Raw genomic sequence first — 24,735 nt, 5'->3', positions numbered from 1 at the left:
TTCAAGCAGTATTTTCGGCCTTAATTCCAGGCGTAAAACGCCTGAATTACGTCCGTAAATAGTGCGTGTGAACATACCCTAAGGGTATATTCACACGCTTAACAAAAAAAAGTCTGAAAAGACAGAGCTGTTTTCAAGGGATTTTGAGACGTTTTTTGAGCAACTCTTGTTTTTCGCGGCGTCTTTCACAGAGTTTTCGCTGCTTTTTTACGGCCATTTTTCGAGCTGTTTTCATTGGAGTCTATGAGAAAACGGCTCCCAAAACGTCCTGCACTTCTTTTGACAAGCCGTCATTTTACGCCCCGTATTTTGACAGCAACGCGTAAAATGACAGCTTGTCTGCACAGAACATCGTAAGAGCCATTGCAAGCAATGGGCAGATGTTTGCCGACGTATTGGAGCCATCTTTTCAGGCGTAATTCGAGGCGTAAAACGCCTTTTCACATTATATTTTGTACTCCATTTAACAACATTCTTCTTTTTTTATATATGTAAAAAAAAAAATGAATGTGTTTTAATAATCTAAACAAGGATACAAGGGATAGGAATGTCTGTAGTGGGCAAAGTAGTGCAGACATTTTTTTACAATTGGAGTGACCGGCAGACAAATTGAAATGGATGTCCGTTCTTTTCACTCCTATGTATCTGTTTTTTTTTCCTTTTAATATTAAAAGGATGTTATTAAATACAGTATAAAACCTTACATGAACAATGTCTAATGGCGAGAGCTGTTGCCGTCTTCACGCTCACAGCAAAAATCACATATTCAAACAATACCGATGTCAACAATACCTAAGGGTAAGTGAACCATATAATACACAGAAAGGATCATTATGAAAAATAATATATTATTGTGGCTTATCCTCTATAACCGTGCCTCCAACAGTCCTCGCCAAAACATTATCAGCAACAGTGTCCCCCGAGTGCTATCCATAGTAACCCCCAGCCAGTGCCAGCCACAGTGCCCTTAAGGGGGTATTCCCATCTTACGCATTTATATATCCACTCGAAATGGCATAAATGCCTGATCGGTGCGGTCCCACCTCAGGGACGCTAGGGATCGAATGAGCATCCGTTCACCAATTCCCATCCACCACATTCTTCATACACTTTAAGGCCCCATGCACACGACCGTAAAAAACCTCCGACGGAGCCAGTCACTTTCATTGAACACTGACACCTTTCCGTAGCACTACGGAAGGGTGTCAGTGCCGTGGAAATGTTCCGGGAATTATGGTCCACGGGACTGACTGATTCAGGTCATAGCGAAAGATACAGCTGCTGTGTATAGAGAATACAGAGCAGTTGTATCTCAAAAAGTAAAGATAATTTTTAATAAAGACTAATTATAAAGTTACACTAAACACACTGACTGACCTGTTAATAAAAAAAGTGCCCCTCAAAAATGTAGATAACCTTTAATGGAAAAAAATTAACAAGAGGCGCAAACGGCCACTGTGCACCTACATATTACAAATACTTACCTCCTTCACACTTGATATGCTGTATAACTCTTTGGCTAGGTTCAGAGGCGTTCAGCCCCCGCATTTTTAGCTGTTTTTAGGCTGAAAATAGGCTGTGTGAAAATACCCTTAGTGTGCAACAGGTTGGTACACAAGGTAGAATTTCCCATGGAAGTAATTATAGATATGACATAATGAAATAATTGACATAATGACAGATTGCTTCTGTAGAGAGATCACCTATGTACTGTAGCACCATGTTAGGCTTCTTTCACACTGGCGTTACTATCAGTTTACCTCTCTTCCGTCAGAGGAAGAGATGATCGATACATTAAACGGAAAGCAACGGTTCTGTTAGAATTACCATTGATTTCATTGGTACTTCTTTTGTATCAGTTGCTTTCCGTTTGTCTCCGTTCACTAGGTTTCCGTTTTTTTGAACGGAAACAAAAGTACTGCAGACTACACTTTTGTTTCCGTTCAACGGAAACCTAGCAAACGTAGACAAATGGAAAGCAACTGATACAAAAGAATTACCATTGAAATCAATGGTAATTCTAACGTAACCGTTGCTTTCCGTTTAATGTATCGATCCGCTCTTCCTCTGACGGAAGAGATGTAAACTGATGGTAACGCCAGTGTGAAAGAAGCCTAACTCTATATAATCAGCCTGTTCTGATAAATATTATTTCAATTAATGTCAGTGAAAAACCTTATTGACTTTTATTACATACTGGATTTGGAATACCTTTCTATTTTAAAATATGAATGAACCATTTTGTATATTGATTTTTCAGGAAAAAGAAAATATAGGAGTCAGTCAGCCTATACGCATTCCTCATTAAACCAAATACATGTTCCTTCAAGCCCCTCTGGACCAAACATGGAAAAATGTCATCCTACCTGTACAGATGATTCTAAAGATGCGAAGAGATTATCTTCTAGCCATTACTGCTTAACAAATTGTTCTCGCTCCCATTATCCTTCCACTGTGGTTTCTCCTGCTTCGGGGGTGAGGAATATTAATCAACAAGCAAAAGAGCTTCATCAGTCCAGCCAAACATCATCTACCAACTCCACATTGAGCCTTCTGTTTGGAAAGAAAGGATTTTCAAGTGCATTAGTTTTGTCGGGCCTTTCGGGTGCTGATGGAGATAATACAGCAGACACACTGTCCTCAAGCAGTGTTAATATAGTGGTGTGCTCACATTCTAGAGTGGCAAATCAATCTACAGAGGTGAGTAAAAAGCTTCAAAAACTAACTCCAACCAAAATCCATAATAGCTCTTTAAATCAGTGTTGTTATTCTCTGAATCCCCTATGCGGTTGTTTCATACCATGTACACCTATAGGCATAGAGACCCTCTAGGGACTTCCAGTGCATAAAAATCTGTCCTGGTGATGTGATGGACACACAGGTGTACTGCTGACTGCAGTACACCTGTGCATCCATCACATCACCAGGACAGATGTTCATCAACTGGGAGTAGACAACGTTTCTATTTAATAACTGCAAGCAGAGATCTTGAAACCATGAATTAATAGAGACATTTTTGGGGGAAATTGTATAATTTGTAATTATCTAGAGAAACAATTTGATGAAACTGGAATAACCCTTTAGGCCACTTTCACACGGTAGTATTTTGGTCAGCATTTTGCTTCAGTATGTGTAAGCCAAAACCCGGAGTGAATCCAAAACATTTAGGGTATGTTCACACGGCTTATTTTCAGCCATTTTTCAGGCTGTGAACCCCCCCGAAAAACGGCTGAAAATACGGGGGCTGATCTGCTCATTGACTCAATAGAAAAACTGCTCCAAAAACAGCTGTAAAAAGCGCCGCTAAAAACACAAGTTGCTTAAAAAAAACCGGCTGAAAACAGCTCCGTATTTTACAGCTATTTTTTGTTTGCCGCGTGAACATAGCCTCAGAGGTGATGTGTCAAAATTAGCACGAAAAAACGCCCCAAATCTCTATTGATTTCAATGGAAGGCAGTGAAGTTTTTTTTTCCTGGGCAGTATTTGACTGCTCACAGGGGAAAAAGTGGCACGCCCTATCTTGGATCGTTTCCGCCTTTGAACCTCCATTGATATCAATGGGAGGCAGAAAATAAAAAAGTTTATACACATATGCAGAAAATCAGTGTTAAATGACCCAAACATTTTCAAAATAAAATAGTTTTTATTGAGACATGATGGAAATACAAAATACAGTTAATAGCATTAAAAATGGATTAAAATATAAGGGTAAATTCACACGGCCTATTCTCAGACGTAATTCGGGCGTTTTACGCCTCGAATTACGCCTGAAAAAACGCCCCTAATACGCCTACAAACATCTGCCCATTGTTTTCAATGGCTTTTACGATGTTCTGTTCCCACGAGCCTTTATTTCACGCGTCGCTGTCAAAAGACGACGCGTGAAATGACGGCTCGTCAAAAGAAGTGCAGGACACTTCTTGGGACGTTTTTGGAGCCGTTTTCCATAGACTCTATTGAAAACAGCCCCAAAAACGGCCGTAAAAAACGCCGCGAAAAACACGAGTTGCTCAAGAAAAGTCTGAAAATCAGGAGCTGTTTTCCGTTGAAAACAGCTCAGTATTTTCAGACGTTTTTTGTTAAGGGGGTGAACATACCCTAAGTCCTCACAGTAAAGAATACTGAGTGGCTACTGGATTAGCTCACTTCTGGTTTCGTGTTGACCTACTTACGGTCGCTAGATGTGATTGACACTTACCTCATCCAATCCCTGTGGTTTTTACACCTACCTCCATTCTCTCACTGAGTCTTTTAGAAAATTTCTTATTGGATATGTGGAGTGTCTGCGCCAAACTAGTTCACTTCCGATTTTCACGATCATACCAACCATGCCTGAGGTAAATCCAATTAAACTAAGATTTGTAGACATATATATATACACCTTATCCTTTCAAAGAACCTTCATTCTTTTCCCCCAGATGAAGTCTGGTGGGGAAACACGTTGGGTGTAAGTGGGCTCCTGGCACATCACTACTCTTTACCCCATTGTATATCTGCATGGTCTGTCAACTTCTTTTTTATTCTTTTTTTGGCTACCTTGCCAGTTCTGTCTATCGATATGATGGTCTATTTCACAGTTGTTTATTTTTGTTATGTGACTCCCCATGGCTGTTTATTTACAAAGTACTTATGTATCGTATAGATGTTATGGCCAGTAGCTCACTCAGTATTTTCTTTAGGCCTTATTCACACGTACATGTCCGTTTTGTGCGCGCAAAAAACGCTGTGTTTTGCGCGTGCAAAAGGTCCGTGTGTCATCAGTATATGGTGCGCGGCTGCGTGATTTTCGCGCAGCCGGCATCATGATGACACTCTGGTTTTATGTTTACAAACAGAAAAGCACGTGGTGCTTTTCTGTTTTCATTCATAGTTTTTACTACTGTAATGCAAATCTTTTATTTATTACTGGAGCTCTATCCGGGGTGCTCCACTCTCTCATCATAAATTGTTTAGCTAAGTCATCTATAGCAAAAGCTTTAGGCTTTCTCTGTACTTCTTGCTCCTCTGAAGGGTATCACCGGGTCGTCTGCCCTGACTGCCCGAATCAGCCTGTTTATCTTTTCTAGAGGGAACATAGCCTCCATCAGATCTTCCTCTCCCTCTGAGGCTGACGTATATACCTCATCCAGTACTTGTAGTTCTCCATAGGACAACATAGACACATCCTCCCTGAAGCTCCTTGTCTTAGGGCTAAGCCTACGATTAGATGACGTCTGAGATTGAGCAGATCCTAGTTCTTTAATCCCTTCCCGCAATTTCAGGTACAGTTACGTGATGGGAACTGGTGTTTTAACGCAATTCCACGTAACTGTATGTGAAGGAGATGGAGCTGGCTCAGGAGCTGAGCCAGCGACATCACCGCCGGGTGACAGCTGTATGTTACAGCTGGCACCCTGATGTATCGGCCAGGACTGGAGCTAACCCCTCACATGCTGCATTCAATAGAGATCGCAGCATGTGAGGAGTTTATAGCCACTGGCACCCCAGCAACGTGATTGCTGGGTTGCCGGTGGCTGCAAAGGCGATTGGAGGCCTTAGGGTATGTTCACACGATGAGAGGCATTTACGTGTGAAAAGACAGACTGTTAACAGCTGCCTCGTTTCACACGTAAATGCTCCTCCTCGTAATTTACGAGGCGTCTGAGACGCTCTGAGACGCTCGTAAATCTTGAGCTGTGCTTCATTGAGTTCAATGAAGAACAGCTCAAATTATGTGGCAAAGAAGTGCCCTGCACTTCTTTGCCGAGGCAGTCAATTACAGGTCGTCTGCACAGTACGTCGGCAAACCCATTCAAATGAATGGGCAGATGTTTGCCGACGTATTGTAGCCCTATTTTCAGACGTAAAACGAGGCATAATACGCCTCGTTTACGTCTGAAAATAGGTCGTGTGAACCCAGCCTAATACTTACCTCCTGGTCTGCCAGCAAAGAAATCCTCCTATGCCTCGCTCGTCGGTGGGGCCCAAAAGGCTTCCGATACCATCGGCAAGATGGCGCCGGCTCAGCTTCCGGCTCAGAAGCTGAGCCGGCGTCATTAGCAGGGGCGGCCATTGTATGTTACAGTGGATATCCCACTGTAAAGGCAGGAATCGGTGCTAGCCTTAAGGCCCTAAAACCTGCTTCACAACTGAACAGGCCCCTGTAAAAATAGCCTTTTCAAATTTTCTTGAAAATGTGAGAAATTGCTGCTGAAGTTCTAAGCCGTGTAACGTCCTAGAAAAATAAAAGGATGTTCAAAAAACAATGCCAATCTAATGTAGACATATGGGGGATTTTAATTAGCAACAATTTTGTGTGGTATAACTGTCTACCTTACAAGCAGATACATTTAAATTCAGAAAAATGCTAATTTTTGCAATTTTGCACTAAATTTTGGTGGTTTTCACAATGAAATACTGAATGTATCAAATTTTGCCAGTAACATAAAGTCCAATGTGTCATGAGAAAACAATCTCAGAATCGCTTGGATAGGTAAAAGCATTCCGAAGTTAGTACCACATAAATTGACACGTCAGATTTGAAAAAATTGGCTGTGTCCTGAAGGCCAAAGCAGGCTGTGTCCTTAAGGGGTTAATGGATTCGGTTACACATTCTCTAATGAAAGCTTTCATGTCTCTCGATATGGCGGTCTCACCGCCTTGCCTCAGTAGACAATCTCTGCATAATCTCTCTTGACAACCGTCAGGTAAGGGAGTATCACAGGTATTACAAACTAAGTTCCTTCTCTTAGAAGACACTTTTCCATTTCTTCGCTCATATCTTCTTGAGTCCTCAGAACCTTGTCTGGAGATTTTGAAAGGGCCCGCAGACAACTCAGCAGCCTATGAGGAGATTCTTCACATGCAACTAACTGATCAGACTGGTGCTTTAAATACTTCAGGGGGAAAAAAGACCCCTCCCAGTGGGAAGAACGCACTGGTTTGGTAACTCCCCCTCTTTAGTAGGAACTTCTTCTGGAAGAAAAAACGCACACTACCCAAGAAACAGGGGAGAGATACCTAAAGACTGTCCTTTCTATAGGAGAAAAACCTATAAAATTGAAGCTCTACTAATCCCTGCATATAAATTAATTGCAGAGCGCAGTCTCTTGCTCCAATGCCAGTAAAATCTCATACAGAACTACTACCAAGCAAAATCTGCGCTCCAAAAGCCAAACGGCACTCCCTCCCTTCTGAACCCTATAGCGTGCCAAAACATCAGTTTACGTCCACAAATATGGCATCGCCATACCCGGGAGAACCCGCTTAACATTTTATGAGGTATTTGTCTTCAGTGGCCCAAACTGGGCACAACATATCATGCACTAAAATTGCATATCATTAATTGCTGCCCATTAACCCCTTCACGCAACACGACGTGGTGCAGGGGGTGACGTATGGAGCGGGATCACACGCTGAGCCCACTCCATACACTGCGGGTGTCAGCTGCTTATTACAGCTGACACCCGGGACTAGCGGACAGGAACAGCGATCGCACTGTTACAGAAGCCTGTTAAAATCACAATATACTGCAATACATTAGTTTCGCAGTGTATTGTACCAGCGATCTAATGATCGCTGGTTCAAGTCCCATAGGGGGACTAAAAAATGTGTTATTATTAGTGAAAATGTTTACATTTTTCTCTTATTTAACACACAAGGTAAATGCCGTAAAAAAGAAAGAATTTAAAACAACAAAATCACTGATTTTTGGTCACCTTAGCTCTCAACACAATTGTAATAAAAAGTGATCAAAAACTTGTACCAATAAGAACTACAGATCGTTCCTGCAAAAAAATAAGCCCTCACACCGCTCAATCGTCAACAAAAAAAAAGTTATGGCTCTCAGAATGTGGTGAAACATAAACAAATTTATTTTAACACATAGTATTTTCTTTGTAAAAGTAGTAAATTATAAATAAAACCTATATAAATTTGGTATCACCATAATCATATTGAGCCGCAGAATACATTTTAGTTGTCGTTTTTATCCGCACGGTGAAAGCTGTAAAAACTAAACCCAAAAACCAATGGATGAATTGCAGTTTTTTCCAATTTCAGGCTATTAGTAGATTATACAGTGCATTAAATGGTGACAATAGAAACTACAACTCCTCCTGAAAAATAAGCCCTCACACCACTCTTTTGACTGAAAAAGAAAAAAAGTTTTGTCAGGGTCTTCTCCAGAGCGGAGTCCCGTGCAGAGCGCTAGTATCGGCTCTGTCCCGGGACTCTGTGGAATTCCCTGACATCGATGTCCATATATGGACAGTGTGTCAGGGTCTTCCCCAGAGCGGAGTCCCGTGCAGAGCGCTAATATCGGCTCTGCCCCGGGACTCTGTGGAATTCCCTGACATCGCTGTCCATATAGGGACAGTGTGTCAGAGTCTTCCCCAGAGCGGAGTCCCGAGCAGAGCGCTAGTACAGGCTCTGCTCCGGGACTCTGTGGAATTCCCTGACATCGCTGTCCATATATGGAAAGTGTGTCAGGGTCTTCCCCAGAGCGGAGTCCCGGGCAGAGCGCTAGTACAGGCTCTGCTCCGGGACTCCAGCTCTGGGCAAGCCCCTGACATCACTGTGGCAGTATCTACGGAGGGCACTGGGGCAGCATCTGCGAGGGCACTGCGGCAGCATCTGCAGAGGGCACTGCGGCAGCTTCTACGGAGAGCACTGCGGCAGGATCTACGGAGGGCACTGCGGCAGCATCTACGGAGGGCACTGCGGCAGCATCTACGGAGCGCACTGCGGCAGCATCTACGGAGGGCAATGCGGCAGCATCCACGGAGGGCACTGTGGCAGCATCCACGGAGGGCACTGCGGCAGCATCCACAGAGGGCACTGTGGCAGCATCTACAGAGGGCACTGTGGCACTAACTAAAAAGGGGCTGCCCAATCTTGCATTTAGCGACACTTAAACTGGAAAACTGAATTGTTGAAATAAGCACGTGGAGAAATATCTCAAATTTTAAACCTAGTGATATTATTATAGTAATGTAGTATTAATTTTATAGTAATGTAGTATTATTATTATTATTATTATTATTATTATTATTATAGTAATATAGTGTTATAGTAGTTCAAATAAGTAATTTATCAACAATAATTTTGTATTGTATCAAATTTGAAAGTAATGCGGCCCGTCAACTTCCCATTTTTTCTACCCTGCCGAGTTTGAGACCCCTGCCGTACTCGGTAAAAAATGCTTTAGAAATGTTGGATGGCTTTTTCTCCTTTATCATTTGTGAAAATTAAAAAATTCAACATTTTAGTGGAAACAATTTTGATATTCATTTCAGGTCCTAATTCAAATAAATTCTGCAAAAGACCTGTCAGGTCTAAATGCTCACTATACACCTAGATTCCTTAGGTGTAGTTCCTCAAATGGGGTCACCTTTAGGGTGTTTTTTCACTGTTTTGGTCCCTAGGGGCTTTGCAAATGCGACATGACACTCGAAAACCATTACTGCTAAATTTGGGCTCCAAAAGCCAAATAGCGCTCCTTGACTTCTATGCCCTGCATTGTGTCCAAACAGCAGTGTATGACCAAATATGAGGTATTGGGAGAAATTGCTTTACAAATGATGAGGGGCTTTTTCTTCCTTTATTCCTTGTAAATATTAAAAATGTCTCGATTTTCATTTTCACGGCCTAACTCCACTAAATTTAGCAAAAAAACTGTGGGGACAAAATACTAACTATACCCCTAGAAAAATTCCTTAAGGGGTATAGTTTCCAAAATCGGCCCACATTTGGGGTCTCCACTGTTTTGTTCCGTCCAGGGCATTGCAAATACAACATGACATCGAAAACCATTCCAGCAAAATCTGCGCTACAAACTCCAAGTGGTGCACCTTCCCTTCTGAGCCATGCCGTGGGTCCAAACAGCAATTTATTACTACATATGGGGTATTGTCATATTCTGGAGAATTGCTTTGCAAATTTTGGAGTGCTTTTTACTCTTTATTCCTTGTAAAAAAAAAATTGCAAAAAAAAAAACTGCGGGGTCAAGGAGCTAACTATACCCCTAGATAAATTCCTTGGGTGTAGTTTCCAAAATGGGGTAAAGTTTGGTGGTTTCCACTATTTTGGCACCTCAGGACCTCTTCAAACCTGACTCGGTGCATAAAATATATTCTAAAAAAAAGAGGCCCCAAAATCCACTAGGTGCCCCTTTGCTTCTGAGGCCTGTGTCAGTCCATTAGCACACTAGGGCTACAGGTGTGATATTTCTAAAAACGTCAGAAGCTGGGAAATAAATATTGAGCTGCGATTCTCTGGTAAAACCTTCGGTCTTACAGAAAAAAATGTATTACAAATTAACTTTGGCAAAAAAAAATATTGAAATTTGTACATTTCACCTCTACTATGCTTTAATTCCTGTGAAACACCTAAAGGGTTAAGAAACTTTCTGAATGCTGTTTTGAATACATTGAGGGGTGCCGTTTTTAAAATGGGGGGATTTATTTCTAATATATAAGGCCCTCAAAGTCACTTTAGACCTGGAACTGAACTGGTCCCTAAAAAATTGTCTTTTGAAGTTTTCTTGAAAATGTGAGAAATTGCTGCTAAAGTTCTAAGCCTTGTAACGTCCTAGAAAAATAAAAGGACATTTAAAAAATGATGCAAATATAAAGTAGACATATGGGAAATGTTAGCTAGTAACTGTTTTTTTGTGGTATTACTATCTGTTTTACAAGCAGATACATTTAAATTTTTAAAATTCTAATTTATGCAAATTTTCTAAACATTTTCGTGTTTTTTACAAATTAATACTGAATTTATCGATTTAATTATTCCACTGACATAAAGTACAGTATGTCACAAGAAAACAAACTCAGAATCGCTTGGATAGGTAAAAGCACTCTCAAGTTATTGTAAATTAAGACATGTCAGATTTGAAAAAAATCGGCTTCGTCCTTAAGGCCAAAACAGGCTCAGTCCTGAAGGTGTTAAACAGTGTGCAAACAAATGAGAAGACATTCTATTGGTACAATCTAGAATGCATGGTTTCTTTAGCCATAGCTAATTTTCCAGGTCCTGGGTGATAAGACCATCTCTATACCATCACACTGCTACCCTGTTCCACTGTTTGACTTTTTTTCTGAAAGTTAATGGCTTCTCTGTTTGTATAATATTATTTCAAAAGACTGGAGATCATTCAAATGTGAGTCAAGTAAAGTGTTACTCTAGAATAGTTGGATTTCCACCTTGCTACTTTGTCACTTAATCCTATTTTTCATCCCCATTCCAGTATTCTCAGACATTAGCCAAGGTCTGTGATCATGACTCTAGAAGCCTGCAGTTTCTTGATATCTTTTTCTGGAATGCTTTATTGCTTCTTGTCATTATGTCCTTAAAGTCATTTTGTCAAAATGATCACACTGGTTAAAGGGGCTATGTGGGGACCGAAAAGTATTAGCAGTGTACTGCAGTATTTGAGTACACTCGCTAATATACATTCTGTTCCCCTGTTGCGCTGAGATTTTAATATATTTTTAATAGTGCTTGCGGGGCAGCGCAAGTCTAGTTGCACAGTCTTCCTTCATGATGACACGACTCTTTGTCATGTGATCGGCCCCGCTGCAGGCTATGTAATCGTAGTAAAATGTATTAAAATCTCATAATCAGAGCGACGTGGGACCGGAATTTATATTAGCGAGTGTACTCACATACTGCAGTGAGTATACTGCTAATACTTTTCGGTCCCCACATAACACCTTTAAGGTTTATCACTGTTCCAAGTCTTTCTGTCTGTCTTTCAATGTTGTTTGATGAAATACCAGAGCCGTAGAAATAACTAAGTAATCCTTTTCAACAACTTTTTTTATTTGTGTGTGTGTGTTTTTGACGAAATGTTGTGGTTAATACTTCACCTTCATGATAAAGTTAAATACATAGTTAGGTGTAGGTTGAAATGCCACAGCACGTTTTTGCTGCGTTTGTTTATGTAAATCCACACATAAGTGGCTAAGGGGGCCTATAGTTTAGGAAACCCGAATAAATCACTGCATTAAAAAAACTGCACCCCTCATAGTATTCAAAACAGCATTTCGAAAGTTTCTTAACCCTTTAGACGTTTCACAGGAATTTAAGCAAAGTGGAGGTGAAATTTACACATTTCATTTTTTTTTTGTGCAGAAATTCAATTTAAATCCAGTTTTTCTGTAACACAGAAGGTTTTACCAGAGAAACGCAACTCAATTTTTATTGCCCATATTCTGTCGTTTTTAGAAATATCTCAGACGTTGCCCTAGTGTGCTACTGGACTGAAACACAGGCCTCAGAAGCAAAAGAGCACCTGGATTTTGGGGCCTTCTTTTTATTAGATTATATTTTAGGCACTATGTCTTGTGATGCTAAAACAAAGAAAACAGCTAAAAAAAAGACCCCATTTTGGAAACTACACCCCACAAGGAACTCATCTAGAGGTGTACTGATCATTTAGACCCCAAAGGTGTTCCATAGGTTTTATTAGAACAGGGCAGTGAAAATGAAAAAAAATAAAAAATTTCCACTAAGACATAGCTTTAGCTCAAAATGTTTCATTTTCTCATCAAATAAAGTGGAAAAAGCACCCAATCAGCTTTCCAATCAGCATCATACAGTTCTCTTCTTCCCAGCCCAGCAACAAAGTGTCATCATATAGTATTCGCGGAAAGAAAGGTTGCCTGCAAGCAGCCAAGCCCAATTTCCCAACTACCAATTGATAGTAAAAATAGAAAAAATAATAACCTTTATTAGGCTACGTATAGCCAGACAGACCACATAGATTTAAAGTTAAAATTGTCACTACCTAGGAACCGGACTTAGATGTGAATTACCTGTGTGATTACAGGCATAAGTAGTAATTGACTTAGGAGTATTGTGCAGTTCCCTAGCCAGTTATATTATTAGGCTAGCTAATCATAAACAGTGAGTCCGGTCAGCGGTAGGTGTTAAAATCCTAACAGCCCCCCCGACATGTTTCGCTACCTGAGGACGCTACTTAGTAGCGAAACATGTTGGGGGGGCTGTTAGGATTTTAACACCTACCGTTGACCGGACTCACTGTTTATGATTAGCTAGCCTAATAATATAACTGGCTAGGGAACTGCACAATACTCCTAAGTCAATTACTACTTATGTCTGTAATCACACAGGTAATTCACATCTAAGTCCGGTTCCTAGGTAGTGACAATTTTAACTTTAAATCTATGTGGTCTGTCTGGCTATACGTAGCCTAATAAAGGTTATTATTTTTTCTATTTTTACTATCAATTGGTAGTTGGGAAATTGGGCTTGGCTGCTTGCAGGCAACCTTTCTTTCCGCAATTGTTAATGTGCCCGCCAACTACCAGGGGTCCTATTCATTCCTTGTAATCATATAGTATTCAGCTTTCATTCCCGACTGCGTATTCAACTGGTGATACCACCGGTTATATCACAGCTAGAACTGCGACCCTGGTGCCATATTAGAATCTCATCTTTCATATACCATCAGAACCACTGTTCTAGGTCCACAGCCAGAGATATGGCTATTTGAAGTCATTCCACTTCCTTCCAGCCTCAGTCTCTCATACTGTGTGGAGCAGCTTCATGCTGATAGGACAGTGTCAGAGGCTGTGAGGTAGCTCCACCTCAAGGGAATCATTTGCCTAGTATAGCCTTGTTTCATATTTAGAAAAAAGGTCATAACTTATAAAAAAAATTAACTTTTTGGGACACAATTTTCACAGGCATTATCAGTGTGGCAGCACCTATTAGATTAGCTAGGAGATTTGGCATTACTAAACTAGTGACAGATCCTCTTTAAGGCTTCGTTCACATATGCGTCAGGGCTCCGTACATAGGTTCCGTCTGAGCTTTCCTTCAGTGGACCCCATGAATGGAACCCTGACTGAAACAAATGGAAACCATAGGTTTCCTTTTGCATCACCATTGATTTCAATGGTGACAGATCCGGTGCAAATGGTTTTCGTTTGTCACCATTGTTTAAGGGTTCCGTTGTTTTGACGGAATCAATACCGTAGTCGACTGCGCTTCTCATTCCGTCAAAACGACGGAACCCTTAAACAACGGTGACAAATGGAAACCATTTGCACCGGATCCGTCACTATTGAAATCAATGGTGATGCAAACGGACACCTATGCTCTCACTTTGTTTCAGTCGTGGGTGTTCCGTTCATAGGTTCCCTTGACAGAAAGCTCAGACGGAACCCGTGAACAAAGCCCTGACGCAGATGTGAACAAAGCCTAAGAAGGACAGAGAAAGAAACATTTGGGAATTCAAGCTGATGATAACATACCAGTCATTGACATAAGGACTCAATCTAACAAAAAGGGAAGATAAATTGTGTTTATCAAAAAACAGCAACAAGGGTGATCCTGCATCATGAGGACACCACACACCCGGCCAGGTGAAGTGAAAACAATGTTATAGCCAAAAAGATAATGGTGCATATAGATCCAATTTGTATAACTTAAGGTATCAATGTACAGAAAACAAGTATAATAGTGTACATATGGACACACAATGCAATACATTTATATACAAAAAGGGGGCAGAAATTGATATGCACATAAGACTGTTAGCAGATAATTCAGGCTGGTCAATGACCTCAGAGTGGTGAGACACTTTTAGTGAAAATAGCTAATCAGGCCTATAAATGCAAATACAGGGCGGAAAAATGGCTGGAAATCACAAGGCCAGAAAATCGATCTAGCCAGCAAGCCAGAGGCAAAATAGCAAATTGCCATATCAGTTATAATAATTGATTAACACATAGCAGGTAGCAGGGGACCATATTAGACCAATTTAGTCCAGAACAGACCATGTGTTCCAGGGCAGACCATATACTTCAGGGTAGACCATATAATACACATGACCAGAAAATTCAAGAGTCAAGCAATTCAGATATGTTTGCATAATTGAAAGGAGCCATATACTCATCCGCCTGTGAGGCACCTCAGCCGAGGTGGGTGATAGTGGTAAGCACAGATGCAAAGCTTTGGCAAAATGAATCTATGTTCAACCAGCAGGATGGTGTCCAGAAATGGTCTCAACTGCAGAAAACAGAATAGGTCCCCGTTATGGAGTCTTGTTTGGTGCCAATAGATGGCTGGGTACAGCACATATGCTCTCCGCTGTCCAGATAGCATGCAGCACAGGAAGTGTAAACACCAGCCAGAATGGCATGCAGCTGAACATAGCCGAACAGGCGGGATTCCGGCGTGTGATATCAGAACGTGAGCTGCATGTGCTGATGCATTTCGTCACCATGCGACTTCTTCAGGGTGTTACAAAGCAGAGTAAATACAGAACAAGTATTTGAATGTTAAAGCAACCAATAGACAGGCTAGCTTAGACATCAATACAATTAACCCTTACAGGGAAAAATAAGATACAAATGATCATACATGTTTAATTAAACTATTGATCCTCACCCTATTAGATGTCGTCCAAAAGAATAATATTACAAAAAATAAAATAAAGGAAAAAAAGACAACACAATGATGGAGAGGTGCAGACTGGGTTCCAAGAGTCAGACCACGCACTGGTTACAGTCACGTGGGCAGAGTCCCGGGCACCAGGCCGAACCTAAAGAAACATATGTGATTTTTATTTCATTGTTCCGCCAAGGTGGATGAAGAGATTTCAAAGTATATATCCTCATACTTTCTTTTTGGAGCAACAGACGATCACGAATACCACCCCTATTATCCCTCGAAAGTTGATAGATAGTGTCTGTGTCTCCCATGGCAGCCGGGGGCCTAATAAAGGCCCCCAGGTCTGCCTGTGGTGAATGCCTGCTAGGTCATGCCGCAGGCATGACCTAGCAGATGCTTGTCCGTTTTAAACGGACAGGCAGTAATACACTGCAATACAAAAGTATTGCAGTGTATTATAATAGCGATCGGAGGATCGCATAGTGAAGTCCCCTAGTGGGACTAGTAAAAAAGTTTAAAAAAAAGTTTCATAAAGTTAATAAAAAAAAATGTGAAATAAAAATGAAAAACCCACTATTTCCCCTTACAAACTGCTTTACTATTAAAAAAACAAAATAAAGTTAAAAAGTTACACATATTTAGTATCGCCGCGTCCGTAACGACCCCGACTATAAAGCTATTACATTACTTAACCCGCACGGTGAACGCCGTAAAAAAATAAAATAAAAAACGACTGAGAAATTGCTGTTTTCTGTGAATCCTGACTTTAAAAAAATGTGATTAAAAAGTGATCAAAAAGTCGCATCTACTCCAAAATGGTACCAATAAAAACTACAAGTCTTCCCGCAAAAAAAAAAGCCCCCATACAATTGAATCGGCGAAAAAATAAAACCGTTCCGGCTCTTCAAATATGGAGACACAAAAACAAATAATTTTGAAAAAAAAGCGTTTTTACTGTGTAAAAGTAGTAAAACATACAAAAACTATACAAATTTGGTATCGTTGCAATCGTAACAACCCGCTGAATAAAGTTATTGTGTTATTTATACCACACGGTAAACGGCGTAGATTTAGGATGCAAAAAAGAGTGGCGAAATTTCAGATTTTTTTCTATCCCCCCCCCCAAAAAGTTAATTTATATTAATCAATAAATAATATGTACCGCAAAATGGTGCTATTAAAAAATACAACTTGTCCCTCAAAAAACAAGACCTTATACAGCTATGTCGACGAAAAAATAAAAAAGCTATAGCTCTTGGAATGCGACGATGGAAAAACGTAAAAAATAGCCTGGTCATTAAGGTCTAAAATAGGCTGGTCATTAAGGGGTTATACACCGTTCTACGTGCATTTAAAATAACATGTTTACTTTTTTTTGCGGGTCAATAAGATTACGGCGATACCAAATGTATATTGTTAAAAATAAATAAATAAAAAAAATATTTTGGGTCGCCACATTCTGGGAGCCCTAACTTTTTTTTCAATTGAGCGGTATAAGGGCTTATTTTTTGCAGGACGAGATGTAGTTGCATGTGAGTTTTTCATCACTTTTTATTCCATTTTTCTGTGGAGGATGAGATCAAAAAGCAGCGATTCTGGCGCTTACAATTTTTTTTTTACGCTTTCACCATGCCGGTTAAATATTATAAAAGATCAGACTTTAACGGACGCGGCGATACTAGTTATGTTTATTATTTTAAAAAAAATCACAATGCTTTGGGGTGGAAATGGGAAAATGTTTTAGTTAACTTTAATTTTGGACTACCGGACTGTAACCCAACAGGATTCCAAGCTTTATTGTTCACCAAGAGAAAAGCACCAAAGATTATCTGCCTCCATAGAAATAACATGCCCAAACAAGCATGATAATGGGACAATCTGGTAATCTATACCTATATGCAAGACTGTCTATAATTGTTATTCCTAAATGGAATAAATTTTACAGAATGAATAATGTATAAATGTAATACTCCTTTAAGCATTAAGTTAGAAAATAACTGAATCTGATATATTTGCAGTACAGAAATTTATTTTTCCATTAAACAGTTCACATCTTATATATAGTTTAGAGCAAAAATGCATGTTTTACCTGCTGATCTTAGTGGGTAATCACTCAATAATGGCCATTGTAATAGAAACAAATGAGTGCTCAAAGACCTGCACTAGATGTAAGCCTCTGTCCACACCTCGTTTTTGCGTTATGTTCAGAGTTTTTTCGATGCATACGCTGAATGTATCCATAGGCCCTGATTTACCCAAAGGATGCCTTTTGGCATCCAAATGGGCTGCTATTTGGCTTACTTTTTTGTCACTGTAAAAGAAAGCACAGTCTGCTTGTCACAATGCGGGGTGTGGACCCACTGGGCCATATCGCGGGATGACAGATGGCCAAACAGGTATGGTACAAAGTCTATAGTCTAAAAGAGGGTACCTGAGGCAATGTAGACAGCAGCAAGAACAGGCATGGGGATGAAGCACAAACACGACAACAGCTCAGCACTGCAGTAGACCAGGATGGTATAGATAGCACAGGAAACAGGATAAAGGATACAGGTACGGGTAACACTGGGAAGCTGGGGGACACTTAGGAGACCATTCGCAAGACAGACTAAGGGAAACAACAACAACGCTCAGGCATAAAAGCAGGCGGCTGGACCCCTCTTATAGTCCAGGGTACCCACGGGTCAAAGTTCATCACAAGTTCCGGTACGCGCGCTGCCCTTTCAAGACCGGGTACGAGCGTGCGCGCGCACCCTACGGTATCCGGCTGAGGTGAGTGGACGTGAGCGCTGACGTCTCCTGAGGGGGAGGCTAGGCCAGCGCTTGCCGACTCGTGGCTGCGGCTGTCAGGGGGAGGTTGGAGCTGACAGCCCGCAGCCACGGACATTACACTTCTGTGCTTTCCTATGCAGAGACAAACAGTAAAAAAAAATTTATACCGCACGGAATACAATTTTTCTCAATTGAACCCTACGGGAAGCGTGTGCCACTGTATGCATATAAGGTAGCATATGTCGGAACCTCCCGTTGGAGGGATACGTTGGAAAATACACCAGATGTTTACCTGCATCAGAAGGAAAAAAATATGTGAACTGAGCCTAATTTATTAAAGAGGACCTGTTACCTGTCCAAAAAACTGCAGCTGGCATCTCAGTTAGATTGCAGGTGCCTCACAGATTCTGATGCTTTTTATTTTTTTATTCTAGCCCCCACCATTGCTGAGATATCGGTGCCATTAGCTTTGACTGTCAAGTGAGCGGGAAACCACCCACATGACAGTCAAAGGTCTTATTTGCCTATCAGGCACAAAAACTGACGGCACCGATATCTCAGCAACGGTGGGGGCTGGAAAAATAAATAAAAAGCATCAGAATCTGTGAGGCGCCTGCAATCTAACAGAGATGTCAACTGCAGTTTTATTGGCAGGTGACAGGTCCTCTTTAAACATAAAATAACTTTGACATGGCCACGTCATCTTTTTTTCTGAACTAAGTTTCTAAGAAAAATATTCAACTTATACAAAGATAATGGGACCTTGAAAAATAAAGATCTTGGCCAACTGCCAGAAAGTACACTCTAATGGTCAATTTTAAATTGTTATAAACTTTAATATATTACGTTACATAATAACGACTTACAGCTTAGTATCTGTAGTGACTTTTAATTGGCTAAATAACTATTGCATGTCTCTTTCTTTCAGAATGTCTACGGGACTGTTGATATTGATGAGCCTACAGATGCAGGACAACAATAACAGTTAGAAGAGGCTGAGTCTTCCAACTTGAAATAGTGAAACGTATTGTTAAGCTCTAAATATACAACATCGAATTTAGAGTGACTCGCATCTACAAGTGTACGCCCGGCCGTCTATATCAGATTTATGGCACCTTGGTGAATAGATTAAGGTTATTGAATTTCTCCCAAATGTATAAACGCTAGGGGAACTTTCCTGGCACTCAGATGCACTGTGGAAGTTAATTGGATGAGTGGCATTGAAATGTTTTCATGATTTTTATATCTGGTAGCTTTTGACTTGTCTCTACTGGGTATTACTATTAAACTTCATTCATAAACATATTAGCATGGATAAGAGATGGCACATATATCGTTTAGATCTGCATGAAACGCTCTAGCACTGCTAAACACTAACTAGCATATAGTATATTCTAAAGTATTGTTCTAGACAGGGTATTGTAGGAAAAGTCTGCTAACTGTAATTACTCCATAGAAATGCCTGTCTATGTGCAGCATGATAATAGCAAGGTGTTTTTAACCTCATGTAATAAATTATTTAATTTGTGTTAACTAATGTTATTAAATAGACTGATTTCCGTTTCAATAGTTTTTATTGGAGTTTTTACATAAATCATGTAACATAAACATATTATGCATTGGTATATAAAGTTCTTTCACATATTTCTCATTAAAGCATATGATCTCAATATCAGTGCGAACTTAGTGAAAATATCAGCATAATAAACAGTAACCAGGAAAAAACCGGGAACACACAAAAACATTGCAGCAATACTTTATATTATAGACAATATCTATATACCATTGACTAGATATGCATTTGGGATCTTGCCATAGGCACGGACCGAAAAAAGCAGCGTATCTTTGCTCATTTTCTATACAGAGTATCATTCACTATTATTTATGGAATATACTGTTAAACCAGGGGTTCCATAATAGGCTAAATTTGGAGAATGACGAATTACCCAAGGCTATTATTCTCTCATATGCATATGTCGTTTTGAGTGAGAGTATGAGTTCATCTATTGAAGGAGCATCTGTCTTCTTCCAATGTCGTGTAATCACTAGCTTAGCCAGTACCAAAATTTTACAGATCAAGCATCTCATGATAAAGGGGAAAGAATCTAGATCAAGAGATAACAATGCTAGTTGAGGAGCACATGGGATTGGGCATTGAAATATTTGAACCAAAAGCTCAAATACCTGTGTCCAAAATCCTGTTATTTTGGGACATTGCCACATGATGTGAAAAAGGGTGCCTTTTTTGCCACAGCCCCTCCAACATGCAGACGTTGATTCAGGGTACATCTGATGCAATCGGTCAGGAGTGAAGTACCATCTCAAAGAGGTTTTAATTGCTGTTTCTACATGTTGAATACATGGGAGGGCTACATGTATAAGTTTAAAGGAGGCCAACCAGTCTGTATCATCAAATGTCATCTCTAAATCTCTTTCCCACGCCTTCAGCAGATGGAATTTAGTGAATGAATAATGAGAATTAATCGTATTGTATATGGGCTTTAAACCCTTAACTCGTCTGGAGAAGTGGCCAAATAGTTTAAAGTTACATAAAGCATCCAGATTGTTGTTACTCATAATGCAGTGTTTTATTTGTAAATACTTGAAAAAATCTGAGTTGGATAGAGAAAATTCAGATTTGAGATGTTCAAAGCTCACCAATTGATTGTTCACAAACAATGAGGAAACATTTTTGATACCCTTTACAATCCATGGTAATAAAGATAGGTTAGGAATTATCAGCATAAAGAATTCTAAGGGAATATATCTTTTAAGTAAAGGAACATGGTGGGGTGTATTACGTTGAATGTAAGTCCAACATTCCAAAGTAGCTTTTGTCAATGGGGATAATGGGCAGGGATATGGTAGTTCCCAGAACTGCAAGAATAAAGTTGATTTTAGTGGCAGGGGCGAGGTGTAGGAGGCTTCTATTTGTACCCATTGTTTAACTTCTTCCATGTCCCACCAGCTAGATACTTGTGCTACTTGGGTAGCAATATAGTAACTGTGAATGTCTGGTATGCCCAGACCGCCTATCTTTCTATCTTTAGTGAGCAAGTGCATGGAAATTCTTGGTTGGTGTCTTGACCAAACAAATTGGGAGAGGGTTTTTTGCGCTATCTGAAAGAATCTCTTAGGAAGGGCTATAGGTAATGTTCTAAATAGATATAAAAGTTTGGGTAGTAAGAGCATTTTGTATGCTGCAATCCTGCCAAGCCATGATGTTTCAAATTTCAGAAGCCGTTCTGTGTCATTTTGAATAGTCTTTAAAAGTGGTTCATAATTAGCCTCATAAAGGTCCCTAAAGGAGGAAGTTAAAGTTATACCCAAATACCGAATGCCCTTCGGTTGCCAGTCAAAAGAATATTTAGTTTTAAGGAAATGTAATGTAGAGGAGTCTAGGTGGAAAGGAAGTATTTGTGACTTTTTCGCATTTAATTTATAGTAAGAGATTTTTCCGAACGCATTAATAATATCCAAAGATGAAGCCAATGAAGATTCTGGCTCAGTTAAGGATAGGATAATGTCGTCTGCATATAACGAAATAGTATGTGATTTGTCTCGACACTGTATTCCCTGAATTTCCGTGCAGAGTTGAATGTGTTGAGCTAACGGTTCCATTGATAATATAAAAATTATTGGAGATAATGGACACCCTTGTCGGGTACCATTAGATATACTAAATTCCGTGGATAAGATTCCATTAGTGTATACTTTCGCTGTAGGCGCCGAGTACAGAGCTCCAATGGCCCTCAATATTGTGTCCTTGAATCCCATCTCTTGAAGGGTCGCAAAGGCGTATGACCAGTTAATACGGTCAAACGCCTTTTCGGCGTCTAAGGCCAGCATCAAAGCTGGTGTAGCTCGCGTTTCAATAAGGTGAATTAGGTTTAAAATCTTTCTTGTGTTGTCTGACGCTTGTCTTCCTTTAACAAAGCCCACCTGATCAGCGCTCACCAAAGTGGTCAAGAGGGGGGAAAGCCGCGTTACAATTAATTTGGCATATATTTTTAAGTCTGAATTCAGAAGTGAAATTGGTCTAAAATTTTGGGGCACATCTGGTTCTTTACCTGGTTTAGGGAGAGTGACAATAATGGCCGACTGGTTTTCTTTTGGAAAGGAACCAGTATCCATGGCGTGTTGAAAATTTTTTGTCAAATAAGGAACTAATATGTTGGATACGGTTTTATAATAGGAGTTTGAAAGGCCATCTGGGCCTGGGGATTTGCCTTGTGGGAGGGACCGAATAATTTGCATAGTTTCTTGCGTTGTGACTGGGGCATTTAGGGAGTCCAGCTGTTCTGCTGACAATTTAGGCAAAGATGCCCTCCTGAGAAAGTCGATCATCTCCGGGGGATTGGGGCAAGCAATGAAAGGGTCATCTTTTAGGTTATAAAGGGATGAGTAATATTTGCGGAATTGATCCACAATGTCTCTGGGATCAAGAATTTTTTTGTGATTATGCTGATCTATCAAGTAAGGGATTCTAGTTTTTTGATGTTGCGTTTTGAGACGAGCGGCTAGTAGCTTCCCTGCCTTATTGTTTTGAGAGTAATATCGAGCTTTGGTTTTCCTTAAGTTTTTCTCATAGTCAGATAGTAAGCAGAGACGAAGGCGTTGGCGTAGGAGAAATAATTGAGAGGCCCCTTCGGTCGAAGGTGATATTTTGTTTTTTGTATCTAAAATGCGAATCTCATTCGATATTGAGGATATCTCTGCTACCCGTGCTTTCCGGAGAGTGTGGCCTAATCGAATGAAAGTACCCCTGATGTATGCTTTATGCGCGTTCCAAAGGGAGGAGATCCCGACACCTGGCGTATCATTTTGTTGAAAGTACTCCTGAAGGTCTCTTTCTATGTCTTTTTTATAAGTAGGATGTGATAAGAGAAAAGAGTTGCATCTCCAAAGGAAATCTGGAGGAGTACTATACGATTCAGCAATCGTCAGAGTAATTGGAGCGTGGTCCGACCACTGAATACTTCCAATAGTCGTGTCTTGAGACAGAAGAAGTGTAGTTTTATCTATTATGAACATGTCGATTCTGGAGTAGCTATTGTGTACTTGGGAATGAAACGAGTAATCTCGTTCTGAACCATGTTGCATACGCCAGATATCGTACAGCTCCTCCCCCCAGAACCAATCACCCAGGGCAACTCTTGAGATACGGGAGTGTGAAGAGGTGTCTATGTCAACTTCCGTAACGGCGTTAAAGTCCCCACATATAATTAAATGTCCCTGTTTATGTTTAGAAATTAATCTGTGGATTTTGTGTAGGAATCTCATCTGATGAGTGTTAGGTGCATACAGCGTTAACAGGGAATATTTTACATTATTAATCAGACAAATCAGGAAGATATATCTACCGTTAGGATCAACAAACAATTCAATTTCTTGAAAAACAACTGAGTTTCTTATAGCCATCAGCACTCCTCTGGTTTTGGTAGAATGGTGTGATTGGAAAACATAAGGAAATTGAGGGTGTTTGATGCGATAAGCATCTTGTTTCAAAAGGTGAGTTTCTTGTATACAAAGAACTTCACATGCTAATTGTTGCGCCTCTCTCCACATATATGCCCTCTTATGCGGACTATTAAGGCCATTCACGTTTAGAGAACCAATTTTAAGAGCCATTATAAAAGAGCACGATCTGCTGGCTATAAGCTTCCTCATATATAAGAATCACACATTGCTCATTACAGAGATGGTATGTTCTAGTAAGTAATGATAGGTATACATCTAGGTGGTCATGTATGTATACATGAAATAAAAATAGCTGCAAAAAACAGACAAAATTTAACAAAACAAAAGCATGTAAATACTTTCTCAAAGAAAGGTCTGAACAGCTTGAAGGTTCAGACATATGCGGGGGAAACAGTCCGCTTACAAACCGGCTTTTCCAGGCCTCAAGAAGCCCAGCAGTGTTCCTGCCATAAGGTGTACCTCAACGTCGCGGACGGTTCCGGGGGTTGACTACTCGCCAGTCATCCTGCACAGGTTGTGGGGGAGCTCTCTTCATAGGTTCTGGCATGACCTCCGCAACGGAAATGCCCCACTGTTGAAGGAGTAGCGCTCCGTCTCCAACGTTTCTGATTGTGTGCATGGATCCATTTCTGTTGATCATTAAACGCACTGGAAATCCCCATTTGTATAGGATCTTGTGGTTTCTCAGCGCAGAAGTGATGGGGGAGAGTTCTCTCCTAAGTTGTAGAGTGACAGCAGATAGGTCTGCATAAACGGCTATCTGGTTATATTGCTCAGGAAGAGTCTCCTTTTTTCTGACGGCATTCATAAAGTTATCTTTCACATGGAAAAAGTGGAAGCGGGCCAGGACGTCTCTTGCAACATCGTCAGCCAGATGCTTAGGTCTAGGAACCCTATGGGCTCTGTCGATAATCAGATCTCTAGTTGTGCATGTAGGTAATGCAGACTTGACAAACTCTTGAATATAAAGGGTCAGATCCTTAGGTGCTATGTCCTCAGGGATCCCTCTAAACTTGACGTTATTACGTCGAGAGCGGTCCTCTATGTCGGCCATTTTAACTTTCATTTGTAACACT

General features: G+C 40.4%; 1 protein-coding gene across 5 annotated transcripts in view; it reads left to right on the top strand.

The window, feature by feature from the left end:
* PCNX2 (pecanex 2) overlaps positions 1-19,758 on the top strand; it is a 934,799-nt gene extending 915,041 nt beyond the window's left edge. For 2 of the 5 annotated variants that reach the window (XM_075862600.1, XM_075862601.1), the window contains exons 32-33: positions 2,261-2,700; positions 19,107-19,757. In XM_075862600.1, the coding sequence (XP_075718715.1) occupies positions 2,261-2,700; positions 19,107-19,160 (494 nt within the window). In that variant the 3' untranslated portion in view covers positions 19,161-19,757. Of the gene's footprint in view, positions 1-2,260; positions 2,701-19,106 lie in introns of those variants that run through there. The other 3 variants (XM_075862604.1, XM_075862602.1, XM_075862603.1) reach the window with 2 other exon arrangements.
* The last annotated feature ends 4,977 nt before the right edge of the window (positions 19,759-24,735 follow it).

This window comes from Rhinoderma darwinii, chromosome 4 (genome assembly GCF_050947455.1).
Source record: "Rhinoderma darwinii isolate aRhiDar2 chromosome 4, aRhiDar2.hap1, whole genome shotgun sequence".
In the NCBI taxonomy this organism is placed as follows: Eukaryota; Metazoa; Chordata; class Amphibia; order Anura; family Rhinodermatidae; genus Rhinoderma; species Rhinoderma darwinii.
This window is presented reverse-complemented; position numbering and strand designations above follow the sequence as displayed.